The sequence below is a fragment of the Mirounga leonina genome, unplaced genomic scaffold (genome assembly GCF_011800145.1).
Source record: "Mirounga leonina isolate KUSES-001 unplaced genomic scaffold, KU_Mleo_1.0 Mir_154, whole genome shotgun sequence".
Taxonomy (NCBI): Eukaryota; Metazoa; Chordata; class Mammalia; order Carnivora; family Phocidae; genus Mirounga; species Mirounga leonina.
In genome coordinates, this window is record NW_023270389.1 from 3,091,201 (window position 1) to 3,108,059 (window position 16,859).

Genomic DNA, 16,859 nt, shown 5'->3' on the forward strand with positions numbered 1-16,859 from the left:
GGGGCTGTCCCTGCGTGGCGGCCCATCTGTGCTACCTCGTGGCGGCTCGCGTGACACGTGCAGGCAGGGGTGCGGTGCGTATTCCTGCCCTGGGATTGCAGGGGTGGCGCACGACCAGCAGCTTTGGTCACGGATGCAGCGCCTGGGAACAGGGGTGGGGGTGAGGCGGCGGGTGGCGGCACAGGACCGGGGCCTGGAGGGCCGAGGCTCAGGCTCTGAGTCCGCACTCTGCCCCTCACTCACGCTCACCCCCCGGGCCTCGGTGTCCTGTCTGTGGCACGAGGGGGTGGCAGGAGCCCCATCTCAAGCCTTTATGTAACACTGCGCCGCTCTCTCTGATTGCTGAGCGCCTCCACTCCTGAAACCCGTTCCCCTGGGCCGGGGGGAGGAAGGAATCCAGGGCGGGCACGTGGCTTCTTGGCGGGAAGGGGCTGGGCTGAAGTGGGGCAGGGACAGGAGGGCAGGGTGGGGGCCTGAGAGGGCGGCCCCTTGGTGGAGCCCCTTCCCTCCTGCACGTCCTTACCCAGTGCCGGCTTGGCTTTGCAGGGACCCAGACCCGCTTCAGCCAGGAGCCGGCCGACCAGACCGTGGTGGCGGGACAGCGGGCCGTGCTCCCCTGCGTGCTGCTCAACTACTCGGGCATCGTGCAATGGACCAAGGATGGCCTGGCGCTGGGCATGGGCCAGGGCCTCAAAGGTGAGTGGGCTGCCCACCGGGCTGGCACCCAGACTGCCCTGCTCACCTAGCTCCTCACCGCGCTCCCTCTCCGTGCTCCAGCCTCCCCTGTCCCATTTGAGTGCGGGCAGCCTCGCCCTCTCCTCCTGAGCTCCAGACTCCCTCCTGCCCCAGCCCAGGCCACGTCTGCTCCGAGGCCAGAAACCCCTGGTAACCTCAGGCCGGGCGCTTACGCACGTGTTCATCCAAGAAGCCTGTATCAGGCGCTGTGCAGCCCGCGCTGAAGCTACCTAGCGATTCAGTCAAACAGGACGGACGAACGACCGCCTGTATTCCAGAACAAGTAAAGGGACTTTTGGGAAGGCCTCCTGGCCGTGCTGAGGGGGAAGCCCCCGGGGTCTGGAGCTGCCTCTGCCACCTGTGAGCGGGGCTACTTAGGAAAGCCGCTGCACCTCTCTGGTCTTCGTTCACCACTGTGTAAGAGAGCTGTAGTCGTCACGGGCCTGTGCACGGCGTTTGTGAGTGTTGAACCAAATGAGAGATGGTGTTTTGTGAAAAGCCACGGCAGGCCTGAAAGCAGTGTAATGCCGAAAGCCCAGGAGGGGCTGTATATTTTTATTCTTTCTGTTGTCTGGGGCTTAAAATTATTTGCTGTGGGTTCTGCATATTAGCACAGGTAGGGGAAATTTGTCCATGTAGAGAAAGAGATAGGCTAGTGGATCTACTGATGATAGAAAGAAAGAGAAACTGGGAGAGAGAGATCAATAGATATGGAGTGAGAAGGATCGATAACCCCTGGGCAGAGGGAGATAATGGGAGGGAGCCGGTGGGGAGCCCGGGAGAGGGGGACAGGGGAGGGCAGGGGAGGCTGAGCCAGAGGGGGCCAGAGGCTCAGAGGCCCACCTGCCACAGCCGTGGCTTCTCCAGGGACCGCGTGGGTCAGGGGCTCCTTCAGGGGCAGGACCTGCCTCATTCGTCCCCCGCGTCGCGGGTACGGCGAGGCCTTGGCCTGCCTTGGCTCCCCCCCGGCCCCAGGGAACCCCATCTGTGCTGCGATGCCCTATATTTCCAGCGCCCACATGCCCTCCCCCTCTCTTTTCTCTTGGCTTTTTTCCTCTTCCTTTCCTGTTATTATGAGAGACGTTTGTCTGCAAACAGCTCCAGAGGTTTCTGCTCCTCTCCCCCTTCTGTCTCCCTGTTGCTCCTGCTGCAGGGCCCCCAGACTCACTGTAGGACGTTGTGACATCGGGGTGTCACACCTGGGACTGCGGACGGGGTCCCAGGCCAGGGAGGAGGGAGGAGAGAGGAGAGGTGGCCTGGGTGGGACGCAGCCCCCGCCGTGGGGTGAGGGGATGAGACCTGGGGACAGAGAGAAGCCTGGCGGGCAGGGCGGTCTGGGCTGGGTCCCAGGCCGGTTCCCAGGCTGGGGCGGGGCTCATCTCGCTCGCCCTTTGTGTCCCTGCAGCCTGGCCGCGGTACCGGGTCGTGGGCTCTGCGGATGCTGGGCAGTACAACCTGGAGATCACGGACGCCGAGCTGTCTGACGACGCCTCCTACGAGTGCCAGGCCACGGAGGCCGCCCTGCGCTCACGGCGGGCCAAGCTCACCGTGCTCAGTAATGCCCCAGCCCCTCCTCTCGCTCTTTCCCTCCTGTCCCCTTGACTCCTCACTCCTTCCTGGCCTCAGGCCTGTCCCCGCTGCCCCCCAGATCCTTCTCTAAACTTCTTCCAAAGCCAAGTCCAATAGAAGAGGGTGAAGCGGGCACGTGGGCCCCCCTGGCGGGACCACGGGTGCACAAGGCCTGGCATCCTCTGTGCCCAGCTGGATTGGGCTCTGCCTGCGGGACACGAGGCTCCCCCAGGGCAGAGCAGTTGGGGTGCTGGAGACGCATCCACTCCTGGCCCAGGCTTGTCAGTGAGGGAACTTCTCCCGTCCTCCCCCTCTGCTGCCCCAGCCCCAGCAGCTGCCCCGGGGGCTCCTTTTCCTCCTCACTCAACCCCTACTGCCCTTCACCACTCCTTCCCTCCCTGGGCACTGAGGTTGCCCTGGAGGCCCTTCTGGGAGCCAAGGAGCAAGACCGGAAGGAACAAGACCCGAGGGCTGAGAACTGGGGTGGTGGGCTGGGTCCTGCTGGCGCCAAGCAGATGTCCCTCTGTGAGAACACCGGGGCCATTTGCAGAATGAGGGGACTGGACCCTGCAGGAGCTCCCTCCAGCCTGGTGCCCTCCCTGGCCTCGGCCTCTGCTCTGCTTCCTTCTGCCGTGACCCTCCCTCTTCCTTTTGTCCTCCATGCTGTCCCGTTCCTTTCTCCTGCCTTCATTTGATCTGTCCTGCTCCCTCTTTTCCATCCCTTTGCCTGAAATCTGTGTCCTGGGGATGCCCCTGGAAGGGATGGGGGGAGAGGAGCAGAGACCGTGAGCTTGGACACAGGAAGGTTTTACCTGGGGGGAGGGTGGGAGTGAGAAGGTGACAGGAAGTCATCCTTGTGTCAGGGAAGGGCTGGACTGGGAGCTGGGAGTCAGGAGCCCAGGGCCATTTTGGTGCTGTGACCCTGAAGAGGTCATGACCCCTGGGTATCAGCTTGCTCATCAATAAGGTGGTACCACCCTTTTCTCAGCTGCTTTGCTGCTCCTGCCCAGGGAGCTGTGAACCGCGAGAGCTTGGGCACTGAGGTGTCAGGGTGTCAAGGCCCCGCAGGGCTAGGACTCTAGCCTGGCGGGGGGCTCGCTCTTCCTGTCTGGTGAGCAAGGCACAGCACTGAGGTTAGGGAAAGAGAGTCAGGTGGCCGCCAGGGATGGGCGTGGGGCGCCATGACCGCACTTCCCGTCCCTCCTGGGGTGTGTGTGAGCCCGCGCCAGCCCGGGCCATCTAAGGGAGTCGCGAGATTCTGGGGAGTCCGTCCGTCTTCTTTTCCCTCCCTAATTACCTCGGTTGTGGGTTCTGGAGGTACTGCTTCTGACCTGGAGAACTCCCATCCTAACAAGGAGCCCCTGGTACTCCCTTCCCTCTCCTGCCCCAGACCTCCAAAGACAGAGAAATAAAGATGAAAAAAAGGCCAGCTAAACCCCTAGGTACTGCAGGAATGGGGCTTATAATGGCATCCAGTGGCTTGGTTCATTTAAGGAAGGCTTCCTGGAAGAGGAGAGTATCAGTGGGGACCCTAGGTGGAGGAGTACCTTGTTTAAAAGCTTGCAAGCCACTGAGGGGAGTTTGGGGGGCATGAGGGGGCAGGGACAGGCCCCAAGAGGGAAAGAGGTGAGAGGTTCGTGCTTGCTCATCGCTCTCCCAGACGCCCTGCCACCTGCAGCCGCATGCAGGCCAAGAAGACAGGCTGTGTCTCGAATGCTCCCTGCTCACCTGGTTACGTACACCTTCGTCATGGCGCCGGAGCCCGGAGACTGGGCAGGCCAGAGTCGAGAGTGGGCTGCGTCCAGTGCCTGGTAGACCCCTCATCTGCAGCCACAGCCCTTGGTGGTCTCCCTGCCCCCACCCCAGGCCAGGCTTTCCTTCTCCCTGCAGCGGGACTGAGCGGCGGCCTTCCGCTCCCCTGCAGATGCAGATGCAGATGCAGACGCGGCGTCCACTTGCAGGCCTACAGCCCCCCCGAGTGCCGCGGGGAGGGGTGCAGCTCCAGGGCCGGTGGGCCTGGTCCCCCCCAGCCCTGCCGCTTAACTCACTCTCCTACCCCTGAGCACATTTCTTAACCTCTCTGAGCCTCAGGGACCTTGTCTGCCAATTGGGGTCCATGGTATTTACCACGAAAGAGTTAATGAAGTACACTTTGTGGTGAGCTTCACATGCAATCAGGCACGCGTGGTACTTGGACCCTTTGGTCAGCATTCCACGAACGGCAGAAACACCGGATCACATCACAGCTTACCGGTTGCATGTCTGGGATCTTATTTCGACTTCACAGCATCACCTCTGGGGAAGAGCCGTCAATGTTATTTTTAAAATTTTACAAACAAGGAAACTGAGGCCACAGACACATGTACATATTGAGATACAGATTTGTCACAGATCATAATAATTTGTTCATAAACAAGCATCCACACGAACACGCACCCTCTGATAGTGGAACAGACACTTCAATGGCCTTATTCTCCTTTGCCCCAGAAACAGAGAGAAAGATGGGTTAGCGACAGAGGCGACAGATGGACGGTCTTGCCTGAACGAGGGGAGAGGGCCAGCGTTCTAGGGAAGGGAGAGCCGATGGGAGGAGAAGCCTTCCCTCTGACCCAGGACACGGTGTCCCCCGCAGATGGGCAGGACCTCTGCCCATCCAGGACGCCCTTCCTGGGTGAGACAGCAGGTGTGACCTCAGAGGGGCTCACACAGACCAGGAGACCCAGAGCACCGTCTGACAGGGGGACCAGGCAGAGCAGCAAGCAAAGAGGAGGAGCCGGGGACTCAGTGGCTAATCTGCCGGCCAGGAACTGGGGGCGCTGCTGGCTCTCGTCTGAGCAGCTGAGCAAACACAGCCCAGGTGTCACACGGGCCTGCACACTGTGGTCCATACCCAGCACCCCCGCTGACCTTCACCAGGGCCCCCTGGTTAGGTCCTGCTACGTCCCTGTTGAAGAAACAGACTCTGACCTGAGGGCCTCACCCAAGATCACACAACAGGTAAACAGACGTGCCAGGGTTTAAAATCAGGGCAGCCTGCTTGGAAACTACCCCTCTGCATGCACGAGTTGAGCGGAACACAGACGGGCTGCAGGTGGTTCCCTTCCAGTGGACACGGCAGCTCAGGACCGGCATTTCCCACACTCCGGGGCAGCCCGGCGCACTGCGAGGCTCTGTGGGCCTCCCACGTCTGCTCTCAGGGTTGTCTCACAGAGCCCCCTCTGGGTCTTCCCAGAGGCAAACAAAGCCCTTTCCCATTGCTGGCCTGATGACAACGGGGTGCACCAGAACGATGATAATCGAAATCCTGCCTCTGTCTCTTCAATCCCCCGTTCTTTCATTCAGTCAGTATCCCCGAGGACCTGCTGTCAACCCAGTTCGGCTAGACCTCGGGCTTTCAGAGAAAGAAGCAGCCCTACCTTCAAGGAACGTGTAATCTGATCGCCTGAGCCTTTAGGAGCCCGTGAGGATAGGACAGGAAGAGGCCTCCTATTCCTTGGCATCAGAAATCTGACCCATTTAGTCCCTCAAGCGGGTAGCAGGAGCCTACGGTGACCACCTCTGGGCCCTGGAGACAGTAGAAATCCAGGACCCGGGGACAGCGGCCTTGGCTGGGAAGGGGTCCCAGCAGTCATCCCAAGTGACCCCAACACAAGGTCGGTTAGGAGCTCAGAGCACCTGCCTGGGAGCCCCTGCGGGCCGGCTGTGGCGGGAGGGCCCATGCAGCAGGCCCAGGAAGGGACAGCGGAGGTGAGGACACGAGAGAGTGCAGGGCTGAGGGGCTTGCGGCACTTCGTAGCCCTCAGAGGTGTCTGAGCGAGGTGGTGGCACAGTCTTGGCTGCGCTGGAGAAAATAACCAACCTGCCCGTGGCGATGGATGTGTCGGCCGGGGGCACTGGAGGCAGGGAGTCCATTTGGGAAGTGGCTGGAGTGGACTGGCTCCCGGGGCTGGCCCAGGGCACAGGGGCGCACAGGACGGAATAGATGAGGACGCTCCTCCCGAGCCAGGCCCCCGGGGTGTGAGCGGCACTCCAGTCCTGGAGACCCTGGCTCTTCCCCGTTTGCGGCCACGCCCCCTCACCCGCCAGCTGGGCTGGGAAAGAACTAGGTGGGGGGCGGGCGGGCTGTGCTGGTGGCCTGGGGTGAAGCCCCCCCAGGACCAACAGCTACAGTGATTGCAAGTTAAGGTGGCCACAGCCGTGCCGCGGGAGGGATGCCACCAGGGGCAGGGGCTGTGGGCGCCAGGGCGGAGCTGGCCACACCCTGACTGAGGCTCTGCTCGCCCCGCAGTCCCCCCAGAGGACACCAGGATCGACGGCGGCCCTGTGATTCTGCTGCAAGCAGGCACCCCCCACAACCTCACGTGCCGAGCTTTCAACGCCAAGCCGGCCGCCACCATCATCTGGTTCCGGGATGGGACACAGCAGGAGGGCGCTGTGGCCAGCACGGTGAGATCTGCGGCTCCCCCAGACCCCTCGGCCCCATCCCAGGTCGCCTCTCATTCCCACATGGGCCTGACCCAGACTCGGGGGACACAGATGTGACAGGAGAGCTTGTAGGTCGTCTGGTCCAAGCCTCTCATCCATCGTGTAGCTGGGAAGGCAGGGATCCAAAGAGGAGGGAGCTCCCAGGTTCACGGCGCATTCGGTGGCTAGCAGGGACTAAGAATAATGCTAATACCAGCTACATTAAGCACCTACTGTGTGCCAGGCACTGTGCATGCTGGCTCCTAATGGACAGTCCCTCTCAATTGTCAAGGGAGTTTGATAAGGCAGGTGTTCCTTCCAACTCGACAAAGAGGGACACTGAGGGTCAGAGAGGTTGATGCCTCGCCCAAGGTCACACAGCTGGCATGCAGCACAGCTGGGGTTTGCTCGGCTGTGCTCCGTTGAGCACCTCCGGCTTCGTCCTTCAGCCTCTGGTTGGCACAGCGAAGAAGCTGAGGAGGCAGGGCTCCCACGTAGGTTGTACAGACGAGGAAGCTGTGACAGAGAAGCCATCGGGGGATGTTCTGGGTGGAGCTGGAATGAGCATCCCCATCGCCGGGTGGGCCAACATACAGGTGGGCCCAGCCCTTCGCTAGGTGCCGGGGGGACCTGCTCCCCTGTGTGCCTCGGAGAGCAGTGCCAGGCAGAACCCGATTAGCTCTGCCCTTGACAGGCTGCGTGACCTTGCCCAGGTCCCTGCTCTCTGGCCTTAGTTTCCCCATTCGACCCAGGACAGTTTGGCCTCAGTGGTGCTTAACCTTTTACCACCAAGACATGTGTAATTTTTCTCCTGTAGGACTACATATTTTGAAATGTTTTGGCAACCAAACGAGCTGATTTGTTAATGGCCATTTGTCGTCCACGTGCCTGCTCCCGTTTTCTAACGACAGCAGGTCCTGGCCGAGCAGCGGGGGGAGCCGGCAGCCCTGCACGGCGCTGGCCCTGCTCCCGTCCAGCAGAGGCGTGCTACTGTCAGAGCGCAGGGCCTCCCTCGGACAAGCAGTGGGGCTTCCCTGGCACAGCTGGAATATGGCAAACAGCTCCCGGGTTCCTGTGACCACATTCAGGGGCCTCAGGCTGGCCACCCTGAGCCAGTGAGACAGCCTGTGAGCCCTTCCTGCCCCCCAGGGGCTCACGGTCTGGCAGGAGCGCTCACACACAGGGCCCACGGGGCGAGGCAGCGTGTGCCCAGAGCAGAGCAGGACAGACGGACCGGGAGGGCCACGACGGCAGTGCAGAAGAGGGGACTGGGGCTGCACTCACAAAATCCCAGGAATGAGGCTCAGAACCACGGGGAATGGTAGCACATGCAGAGTGGGCTCCAGTGGAAACTGGACACGAGTCCGTCAGTTGCGTGTCATGTTCATTAGCGGAAACCGTGGGGTCTGGGAGGAGGGTGGATGGGAACTCGCTGCATTTTCTGTTCAGTTTTTCTGTACACTTAAAACTCTAAAAAATAAAGTGTATTAATTAAAAACCAAACCAAAGCCGACCTGGGGGAGGATGCTGGGGCTGGGGGTGGGGTGGGGAGGGCCGCACTTCCGGTTAAAGTTCACATGCCCCTCCGGCACAAGCCTGTCTCTGGGCCGGGCCATCCTGATTGCAGTGCAGGGGGCTTCTAGCTTGACCCCGTCCCCCACTTGTCCCACCCCAGGAACTGCTGAAGGATGGGAAGAGGGAGACCACCATCAGCCAGTTGCTCATTAACCCCACAGACCTGGACATTGGGCGTGTCTTCACCTGCCGCAGCGTGAACGAGGCCACCCCGACTGGCAAGGAGACTTCCATTGAGCTCGACGTGCACCGTGAGCAGGGGTCCTGCAGCGGAGCTGGAGGGAGGGGTGGGCTGAGGAAGGGAGTGTGGGGCGCCGTCGGAGAAGCCCCGAATGCAGATCCCCCGGGGCCCCAGGGCAGATGCTCTTGGATCCCCTGGTTGGAGTACCCAGGGGCCGCGGGCGGCGAGTCAGGCAACTCCTGCGTCTAATCCAGCCTGTGACTTCGGCTGCGACTTAATCTCTCTGACCCTCAGTTCCCAATTCTGTATAGTGGAAGAAAATACAGGCCCACGATCTCTTCTCTGAAATTCCAAACTGAAACTGATTTACTGGCAAAACATGAACTAAGGTTCCCCACGGTCTCTTACTTAACCCATATGTCACTGTGAGCTGTTGCCCGGACCCTGCTGGGGGTCTTTCATAGTAAATGGTCTGTGCACACCAGCACCTTTCTAAAATTTAAAAACTCCAAATTCTGAAATACATCTAATCCCATGGGGCTCAGAGGAGGGACTTGGGACCTGTTCCTGTCTGTCGGGGCTGTGGGAGCACCTAAACGAGAGAGAGAGAGAGAGAGAGAGAGAGAGAGAGAGAGAGTCCTAGCAGCCAGGATGGAGCCTGCTACTCAGGGGATGCTCCTTACAGCCCCTCCGCCCAGAAAAGGGAGGGAGCTGGGCAGGGGCTGGAGATGCCCCACCCCCATCCCTTTCCGTGAGCCACGCGAGGCCACGCTGACGCCTCGTGGCCACAGTGCACCATTACATCCGCTAATTGTCTCTCCTGCAGCAGCCTGGGTCCCGGCCCCCGAGCCGGCCCCCTGGAGGCTCCGTGGGGTAAAGGGGAGGAAGATGGCTTCTCTTCTGGAGCGGCTTCACTACAGACTCCAATTCCCCGATCTCTGCACAGGGAGAGGGCTGGGTGTGTGTGTTAGGAAGAGAAAGAAGCCTGGGGGACAGAAAAGACCCTTCCTGTCCCCTGCTTTGCAGACCCTCCCACGGTGACCCTGTCCATTGAGCCACAGACGGTGCAGGAGGGGGAGCGCGTTGTCTTCACTTGCCAGGCCACAGCCAACCCCGAGATCCTGGGCTACAGGTGCAAGGGGTGGGGGCTGGGAGCACCCTGCGCCTGGAGTGGGGGGTGCCGGGGTGCAAGGGGGGGCCAGGGGCACCTTGCGCCTGGAGTGGGGGGTGCCGGGGGCACCCTGCGCCTGGAGTGGGGGGTGCCGGGGTGCAAGGGGGAGCCGGGGGCACCCTGCGCCTGGAGTGGGGGGTGCCGGGGTGGGGGTCGTGCTACTGGATGTGGGTGAGGGGGGCCAAGCCCTGATCCCCACCCTGTGTTGCCTTCACCCCAGGTGGGCCAAGGGCGGTTTCTTGATTGAAGATGCCCACGAGAGTCGCTATGAGACAAATGTCGACTATTCCTTCTTCACGGAGCCTGTGTCCTGTGAGGTTCACAACAAAGTGGGGAGCACCAACGTCAGCACCTTAGTAAACGTCCACTGTGAGTGGCCGGAAGGGCAGGGGTGGATGGGGAGGGCAGGGACCTTTGAAGGGTCTGGGGTAGGGGTGGGGGGACAGGGGACAGGTCAGGGGAGGTGGCAGAGCAGCGGAAGGAAGAGAGGATCGGCTAGAGCTGACCCCCCATGAGACTGAGTCCCTAGCAAGTGCTGTTTTCTACACAGTTGCCCCCCGGATCGTAGTTGACCCCAAACCCACGACCACAGATATTGGCTCTGATGTGACCCTCACCTGTGTCTGGGTGGGGAATCCCCCCCTCACCCTCACCTGGACCAAAAAGGATTCAAACATGGTAAGACGCCTGCTACCCATCTTGAGCACGGGGAGGAAGGAGTCGGTCGCAGGTGGGAGAGCGGGGGTGGGGCGAGGCTGGTGCAGCATTACTTTTCAAGTCGAAGCTAGAGTGTTTCCAGGGTCTTGGGATTTGGAGGAGGCGGTCAGTGCTGGGGAGCAAAACCCACTTGTCCCCGCAGAACAGCTGGCAAGTTCAGTGACCATGGGAGGGACGGGGGACCTATGTGTGGGGGGGGGGGGGGGGTGGTTTCTGCAGGTCCGGTGAATGATTCTACACAGGAGGGTGGGAGGGTTGAACTCTGCAGCTCTACAGACCCCTGCGTTAGATAGTTCGGGCTGGAATTGCAGGAAGAGGGATTTCAGGGTGAAACTTCCTGCCTTGTTTGGCAGGGAAAGCTCTAGAACAGACCGTCAGAGAGGCTGAGTTCTCTGGGAAACCACGCAGCGCCAGCTGCCCTCTCTGGCCTCCGCCCTTCTCAGCCCACTCTTGCAGAGACGGCAGGCCTCAGTGCGGCCCTGTTTAGAGTCAGGGGATGCACCCTTTGCCCTTCTGGGAATTCACTTGTGGCCCTTCCTGCTTTCTTCCCGATGCCTCCGATGCGGGGCCCCACTCGGACCCAGGGGCCCAGGCCTCCTGGCTCCCCACCCGAGGCTGCTCTCTCTGCCCAGGTCCTGAGTAACAGCAACCAGCTGCTGTTGAAGTCAGTGACCCAGGCCGATGCGGGCACGTACACCTGCCGGGCCATCGTGCCTCGGATCGGCGTGGCCGAGAGGGAGGTGCCCCTTTACGTGAACGGTGAGCGGCCTTCGGGGCTGGGCCTGGGCGGGCAAGTGCTGCGATGTCCCGCCGGCCCTGACCGCGTCTTCTTGCTCACAGGGCCCCCCATTATCTCCAGTGAGGCGGTGCAATATGCTGTCAGGGGTGACGGGGGCAAGGTGGAGTGTTTCATCGGGAGCACGCCGCCCCCGGACCGCATTGTGAGTGCCGCGACTGTCACAGGGCCCGAGGACAGCCAGCCACCTGGAGGCTGCGTCCCTCTGCCCCCGTCCCTGCTCACGTGCCACTTCCCCCTCTCTCACTAGTCGCGTGACCCTGAGCCAATTACTGAGTGTTTTGATCCTCAGTTTTGTCATCCACAAAATGGGGGCAGTGTCCCTGCCTGATGGCCGCAGCAACAGGTGTGAGAGGCCGGGGCGCCCCGGCTGCTCTCTCTGCCTCATCTCCTTCCCTCTCCTCAGCCTCCCTCCACCCTGCCCCTGGGTTCCCCGGCCCTCTGCCCCCTTCTGTCTTCCTCCTCCTACCCGCTCCCTCTCCCCCCTCCGTTCTCCTCTTCCCCACACCATGCGCCATTAATTCCTCCCATGACCATTAACCGTGAAGCCCCTCATCACATTTAATGACCATTTGGCTAACTCCAGGGCTGCCCAGGGACACTTCATTACCACGGCCGCCTGGGCAGCGGGCGGCTCGGCTCCCAGGGGCTTTCTTTGCAGAGCTAGGAGGATTGATCCCTGGAAAGGAGCCAGTGCTCAGGGAGGGGACAGGAAAGGGGTGTCCCGACCGGGAACTCAGGGATGGAGGAGGCTGCGAGAGATCCTCCCTGTTCTAAGAGTCTGGGATGGGTCTCCAGAGCCCCCCGGGTGGGTTCGTGTGGGGCCGGCTGCGGCTTGGCTACAGGTAAAGCTGAAGACTCTCAGACCACCAGAGCTGGACAAACCCCGGGCATCCAACTCCGGCCTGGTTCTCTGCTTTTACAGATGAGGACACGGAGGCCCAGAGAGGGGAGGGGAGGCCACACAGGGGCTCGAGGGAGAGCCAGGCCCAGGGCCGCATGTTGACTCCCCATCCAGGACATCAGGGCTGCCAAATATTGGTTCACTGGCCCAGCCGCACCTGCGTCCATGGGATTGTTAGAAAAATAGAGATTCCTGGACCTCTCCCCTGGAGTTGCATATTTAAGAGTTAAGCTCTAAGAATCTGCATTTTAAAGAATGTCCCTAAGCATATCTGCATGTTCCTGGCATACATCTCCATTGTGTTGGTAGCCACTGTTTCCCTTAGACTGGAGATCCCATGCCAAGGCTTGAGGCAGCAGGTGTGACTTGGGTTTGTTGCAGAGTGAGCACTGGGCTGGGTTGAGGGACACACAGGGCACACGGGACAAGGATGCCTGGAGGGCGGGTCAGCTGTTTCTGCCACCTGCTCCTTCCTTATCCCCCCCTGCCCTCCCCACCCCAGGCCTGGGCATGGAAGGAGAACTTCCTGGAGGTGGGGACCCTGGAGCGCTACACGGTGGAGAGGACAAACTCGGGCAGTGGGGTGCTGTCCACGCTCACCATCAACAATGTCATGGAGGCAGACTTCCAGACACACTACAATTGCACGGCCTGGAACAGCTTTGGGCCCGGCACGGCCATCATCCAGCTGGAAGAGCGAGGTGACCGTGGCCAGGGTGCGGGGCAGCTGGGGGTTCTGCTCCCTCCTCCCTCCCCTGGCAGTCCTCATGGGGAGACAACTCTCCCGGGGCGTACCCTCCAGAGCCTGCGCTGATGCTCACCTGGGGAAAACCACCCCCTTTTTTAAACATTCATTGAGCCTCCCCTCTGCGCCGGGCCCCGCACGAGGGGCAGCCGGGATGGCGGTGCCCAAGACGCGGTCCTGCTCCTTGAGGGAGTTTTGGGTCAGTGGAGGAGCACACGGAGTGGGAGCAAAGGACTTCAGGTGGAGAAAAGCAGATGCTTCATGAAAGGGTGTACTACTACCGACCTCACGGGGTTGGCATGGGGATGAAGTAAGAATATCTATAAAACACCAGGCACGTGGCAGGCGCCCAGGAGCTTGTGGTGCCCCACCTCTTCGAGAATCCTTCATCTACTAGGAGGCACATGCTTCCTCCCTTAAGATGCTGCATGTCGAAGGAGAAATTGCCTTTGACTTTTTTGGAAGCTCTGACGAGGGAGAGAAAGGAGGGGGCTCCCGTCAGGTGCGTCTTAGCTGAGAGAGCCAGTGAGGGGGTGGTGGGGAGGAACGGAGCGGAGGGAGTGCGGCAGGACCCAGCGAGGAGGGGAAGAGCCTCCCGAGGATCTGATCCATCCAGGACTGCCAGGAGGGAGAGGAAGCTGGAGGAGGTTCCCTGGGTCCTACTCAGCTCTGGGGAGCAGGGAAGCCAAGGAACTGTGCGAGCCCTGGGAGGGCGGGTGCTGGTGCTGCCCTGGCCATGGGGTGGGGCCTGGGAGGTGGTGAGAGGTGGGGACACAGGTGACAGGTTGGAGTCTGTGGAGACAGCTAACCTCAAAGAGCAGCCCAGCCCAGGAAGCCGAGGCCAAGCCTCGCAAGCAGGTGGGCTGCAGAGGGGCGGGTGGGCCCCCAGGGCCAGGATCACGCTGTGTCACAGCTGCAGGGATGGGACATGGCCATGCTCCCAAGCCTGATCAAGCCGAAGCTCAGGCCTAAACCCAGACACAATGCAGACCTTCCCCTCCAACTGCCTCTGACTTGAGCAAACACCGATCCTGTCCGTGGATCTCGGTGGAGCTCTGGCACCTGGCCTTCAGGTCCCCGTGAGCCACCAGCCTCACCCCAGCCTCTCCTTCCCTCTGAAGAGGTGCTGCCCGTGGGCATCATTGCTGGGGCCACCATCGGTGCGGGCGTCCTGCTCACCTTCTTCTTCATCGCCTTGGTATTCTTCCTCTACCGCCGCCGCAAAGGCAGTGAGTATGCCCCCCCCCCCCGCGCGCGCGCGCACGGCGCCCCCCCCCCCCGCAGACGGACCCCCGCGCTCCTAGGCCTGGCCCGTAGCGGCTGGCAGAGCGCGTCCAGGCTGCCCTTCCCTGTCCAGGTCGCAAGGACGTGACCCTGAGGAAGTTGGACATCAAGGTGGAGACTGTCAACCGCGAGCCACTTACGATGCATTCAGACCGGGAGGATGATACAGCCAGCGTGTCCACTGCGACTCGGGTCATGAAGGCCATCTACTCGGTGAGGGTCCTCCTGCTCCTCCTGGCCCACTCCCCTCTTCACGTTCTTGGGACCCGCCCCAGCTCTACGAACCACCTTCTCTCTGTCTTCCCTGCCACACTCACGCCCAGGCTCACACGTGCTCACGTGTGTACACACAGGCGCACAAATGCTCCTGCATATACTCACATGCACGCACGCACACATCCTCCCCGGGCTGATTCCCCTGCAGCAGAAGAGAGGCATGTGGGGCCCCCCATAGGCCCGCGCTTGGCCCCATCCTTCCCCCACACAGTCAGACTTGGAAGCCCCTAGAAGTTCTCTGGTCCAACTGCCCCATAGCTCAGACGAGGAGACAGTCCTAGAGAGGGACAGTGACACACCCAAGGTCACATTGTGCGTCCGTGACAAACCCGGTGCCAGGCCGGCTCTCCGGCCTCTCCCCACCCCCGGCGCCCCGGAGCCTCTCCGGGGCGGGGCTCAGGCTCAGAACTCCAGTGCGCCCGGGGCCCCAAGCCCCTCCAGCGGCCCCTGGGCGTGGAGCGGGGCCGGCGCGGGATGAGGCCGGCCCGGCCCTGACGCCCACCCTGCGGCTCCGCAGTCCTTCAAGGACGACGTGGACCTGAAGCAGGACCTGCGCTGCGACGCCATGGACACGCGGGAGGAGTACGAGATGAAGGTGCGCGCGCGGGGCGGGCAGGGCGCAGGCCGGGGCAGGGGGATGCGGGCGGCCCGCGGGACCGGCAGGTGCACCACGGCCGCGCCTCCACCGCGCCCTCGCCCCTCGTCCCCAGGACCCCACCAACGGCTACTACAACGTGCGCGCCCACGAGGACCGGCCCGCGTCGCGGGCTGTGCTCTACGCGGACTACCGCGCCCCCGGGCCCGCGCGCTTCGACGGGCGCCCGGCCTCACGCCTCTCGCACTCGAGCGGCTACGCGCAGCTCAGCTCGTACAGCCGCGCCCCCGCGTCCGACTTCGGCCCCGAGCCCGCCGCCCCCGGGCCCGCCGCCCCCGCGGGCGCCGACTCGGCCGGCACGTTGTCCTATGAGAACTACGACAAGTTCAACCCGCACCCCTTCCCCGCGGCGGCGGGCTACCCCGCCTACCGACTGGGCTACCCGCAGGCGCCGCCGTCCGGCCTGGAGCGGACCCCGTTCGAGGCGTACGACCCGATCGGCAAGTACGCCACGGCCACCCGCTTCTCCTACACCTCGCAGCACTCGGACTACGGGCCGCGGTTCCAGCAGCGCATGCAGACTCACGTGTAGGCCCGGCGCCCGGCCGGGGCGCCTCTGCGGGGCAGAGGACGAGGCTCTCACAGCCGGTCCCTGATATTCAGGGGCGTTGCGCGTCGCTCCCGGCCCGGACCAGCCTTCGTCCGCCGCCGCCGCCGCCGCCGCCGCGGCAGGTGGGGAGCAGGTCTCCCGGAAACACCCCGTCCCGAGGATGGTGCTCTGTGCATGCCCCAGCCTCCTGGGCCTGCCCTTCCCTCTTCTTCGGGAGGACGTGTCTCTTCTGACCTGCGCTCTCGCCTGGCCCCAGCACGGGGACAGGGACGCGAAGGTTGTGCCGAGCAGAGGGGGCACTTTTTAGCATTCCCATTCTGCCCCACCCCTTTGGTCTCCCCTAAGTGGACAGGGATGTGTGACGATGAGCAGGCGTTGGCCTAGGGGGACACGCAGTGGGGGGTGGGGGTGGCCCAGGCACAGATATGTGGAAACACGTTTGCCTGGCCAGCCCCTCTGTCCTCTGCATTCATAGCCCGGCAGCATCTTCCCTTCCGCGACTGCAGAAGGGACCTTGGGTTGATTTTAGCTGTCCACAGAACAGCCCTGGCACTGAGTTCAGATCCGGCCCTCGTTCAGCTGGGATTAAAGGGCCAGCTGTCCTGGCTGCTCATCGTGGACACCTGTCTGTCAGCAGAGGATCCAGATTTGTCCAGTAGCCCCTTTCTCTCTCCTCTGTGCAGGGCCAGCCAGTTAGATCACGGGGTCCCCATGCAGAAAGGAACGGTGGGGGAACCATGTCCTGACTCACCAGCAGGAAGGCTGTGTGCCTCAGAGCGGTTTCCAGAACCCCCTCTAGAGGAGCCCCTTCCCTCCCCAGCCTGCCCTGTATCCTGGCTTTAACTCTTGAGCCTATCTGGGGAGTGGTGGTGTGAGGGTCGGATGCTATAGGCTATTTTTCAAAGACAACAAAAAACAATGAAAACCTCATTTGGGGAGAAAAAAAAAAAGCTGTAGGGAATCCCCCGCCCCAAGTCCCAGTGGGAAGGCAAGGGGCCACCTGCTCTCCTCCAGATTCCTAGCACCGTCCATTACTCTGAATTTCCAAGCACTTTGAATCCATTTTTAAACATTCAGGTGGAAAGACCTGTCCCCGATGGGCTCTGACAGGCTTAGGGAGGGGGACTGGCTCTCAAGACTGCTTGTCCTGCCCACCAGCTGGTCGGGGAGGCCACCTTCCGGGGGCATGGGTGATAGTCTCTGCAGACAGGTTTTGGTTTGTTAAGTGTCTTTTTTT

General features: G+C 61.9%; 1 protein-coding gene across 1 annotated transcript in view; it reads left to right on the forward strand.

The window, feature by feature from the left end:
* KIRREL1 (kirre like nephrin family adhesion molecule 1) overlaps positions 1 to 16,550 on the forward strand; it is an 85,062-nt gene extending 68,512 nt beyond the window's left edge. Inside the window, exons 2-15 of the mRNA XM_035009886.1 lie at positions 547 to 696; positions 2,141 to 2,290; positions 6,593 to 6,750; positions 8,444 to 8,594; positions 9,551 to 9,656; positions 9,916 to 10,064; positions 10,246 to 10,373; positions 11,045 to 11,171; positions 11,253 to 11,353; positions 12,615 to 12,813; positions 13,979 to 14,086; positions 14,215 to 14,354; positions 14,935 to 15,012; positions 15,128 to 16,550. Of these exons, the coding sequence (XP_034865777.1) occupies positions 547 to 696; positions 2,141 to 2,290; positions 6,593 to 6,750; positions 8,444 to 8,594; positions 9,551 to 9,656; positions 9,916 to 10,064; positions 10,246 to 10,373; positions 11,045 to 11,171; positions 11,253 to 11,353; positions 12,615 to 12,813; positions 13,979 to 14,086; positions 14,215 to 14,354; positions 14,935 to 15,012; positions 15,128 to 15,604 (2,222 nt within the window). The 3' untranslated portion in view covers positions 15,605 to 16,550. The remainder of the gene's footprint in view (positions 1 to 546; positions 697 to 2,140; positions 2,291 to 6,592; positions 6,751 to 8,443; positions 8,595 to 9,550; positions 9,657 to 9,915; positions 10,065 to 10,245; positions 10,374 to 11,044; positions 11,172 to 11,252; positions 11,354 to 12,614; positions 12,814 to 13,978; positions 14,087 to 14,214; positions 14,355 to 14,934; positions 15,013 to 15,127) is intronic.
* Positions 16,551 to 16,859: the final 309 nt, after the last annotated feature.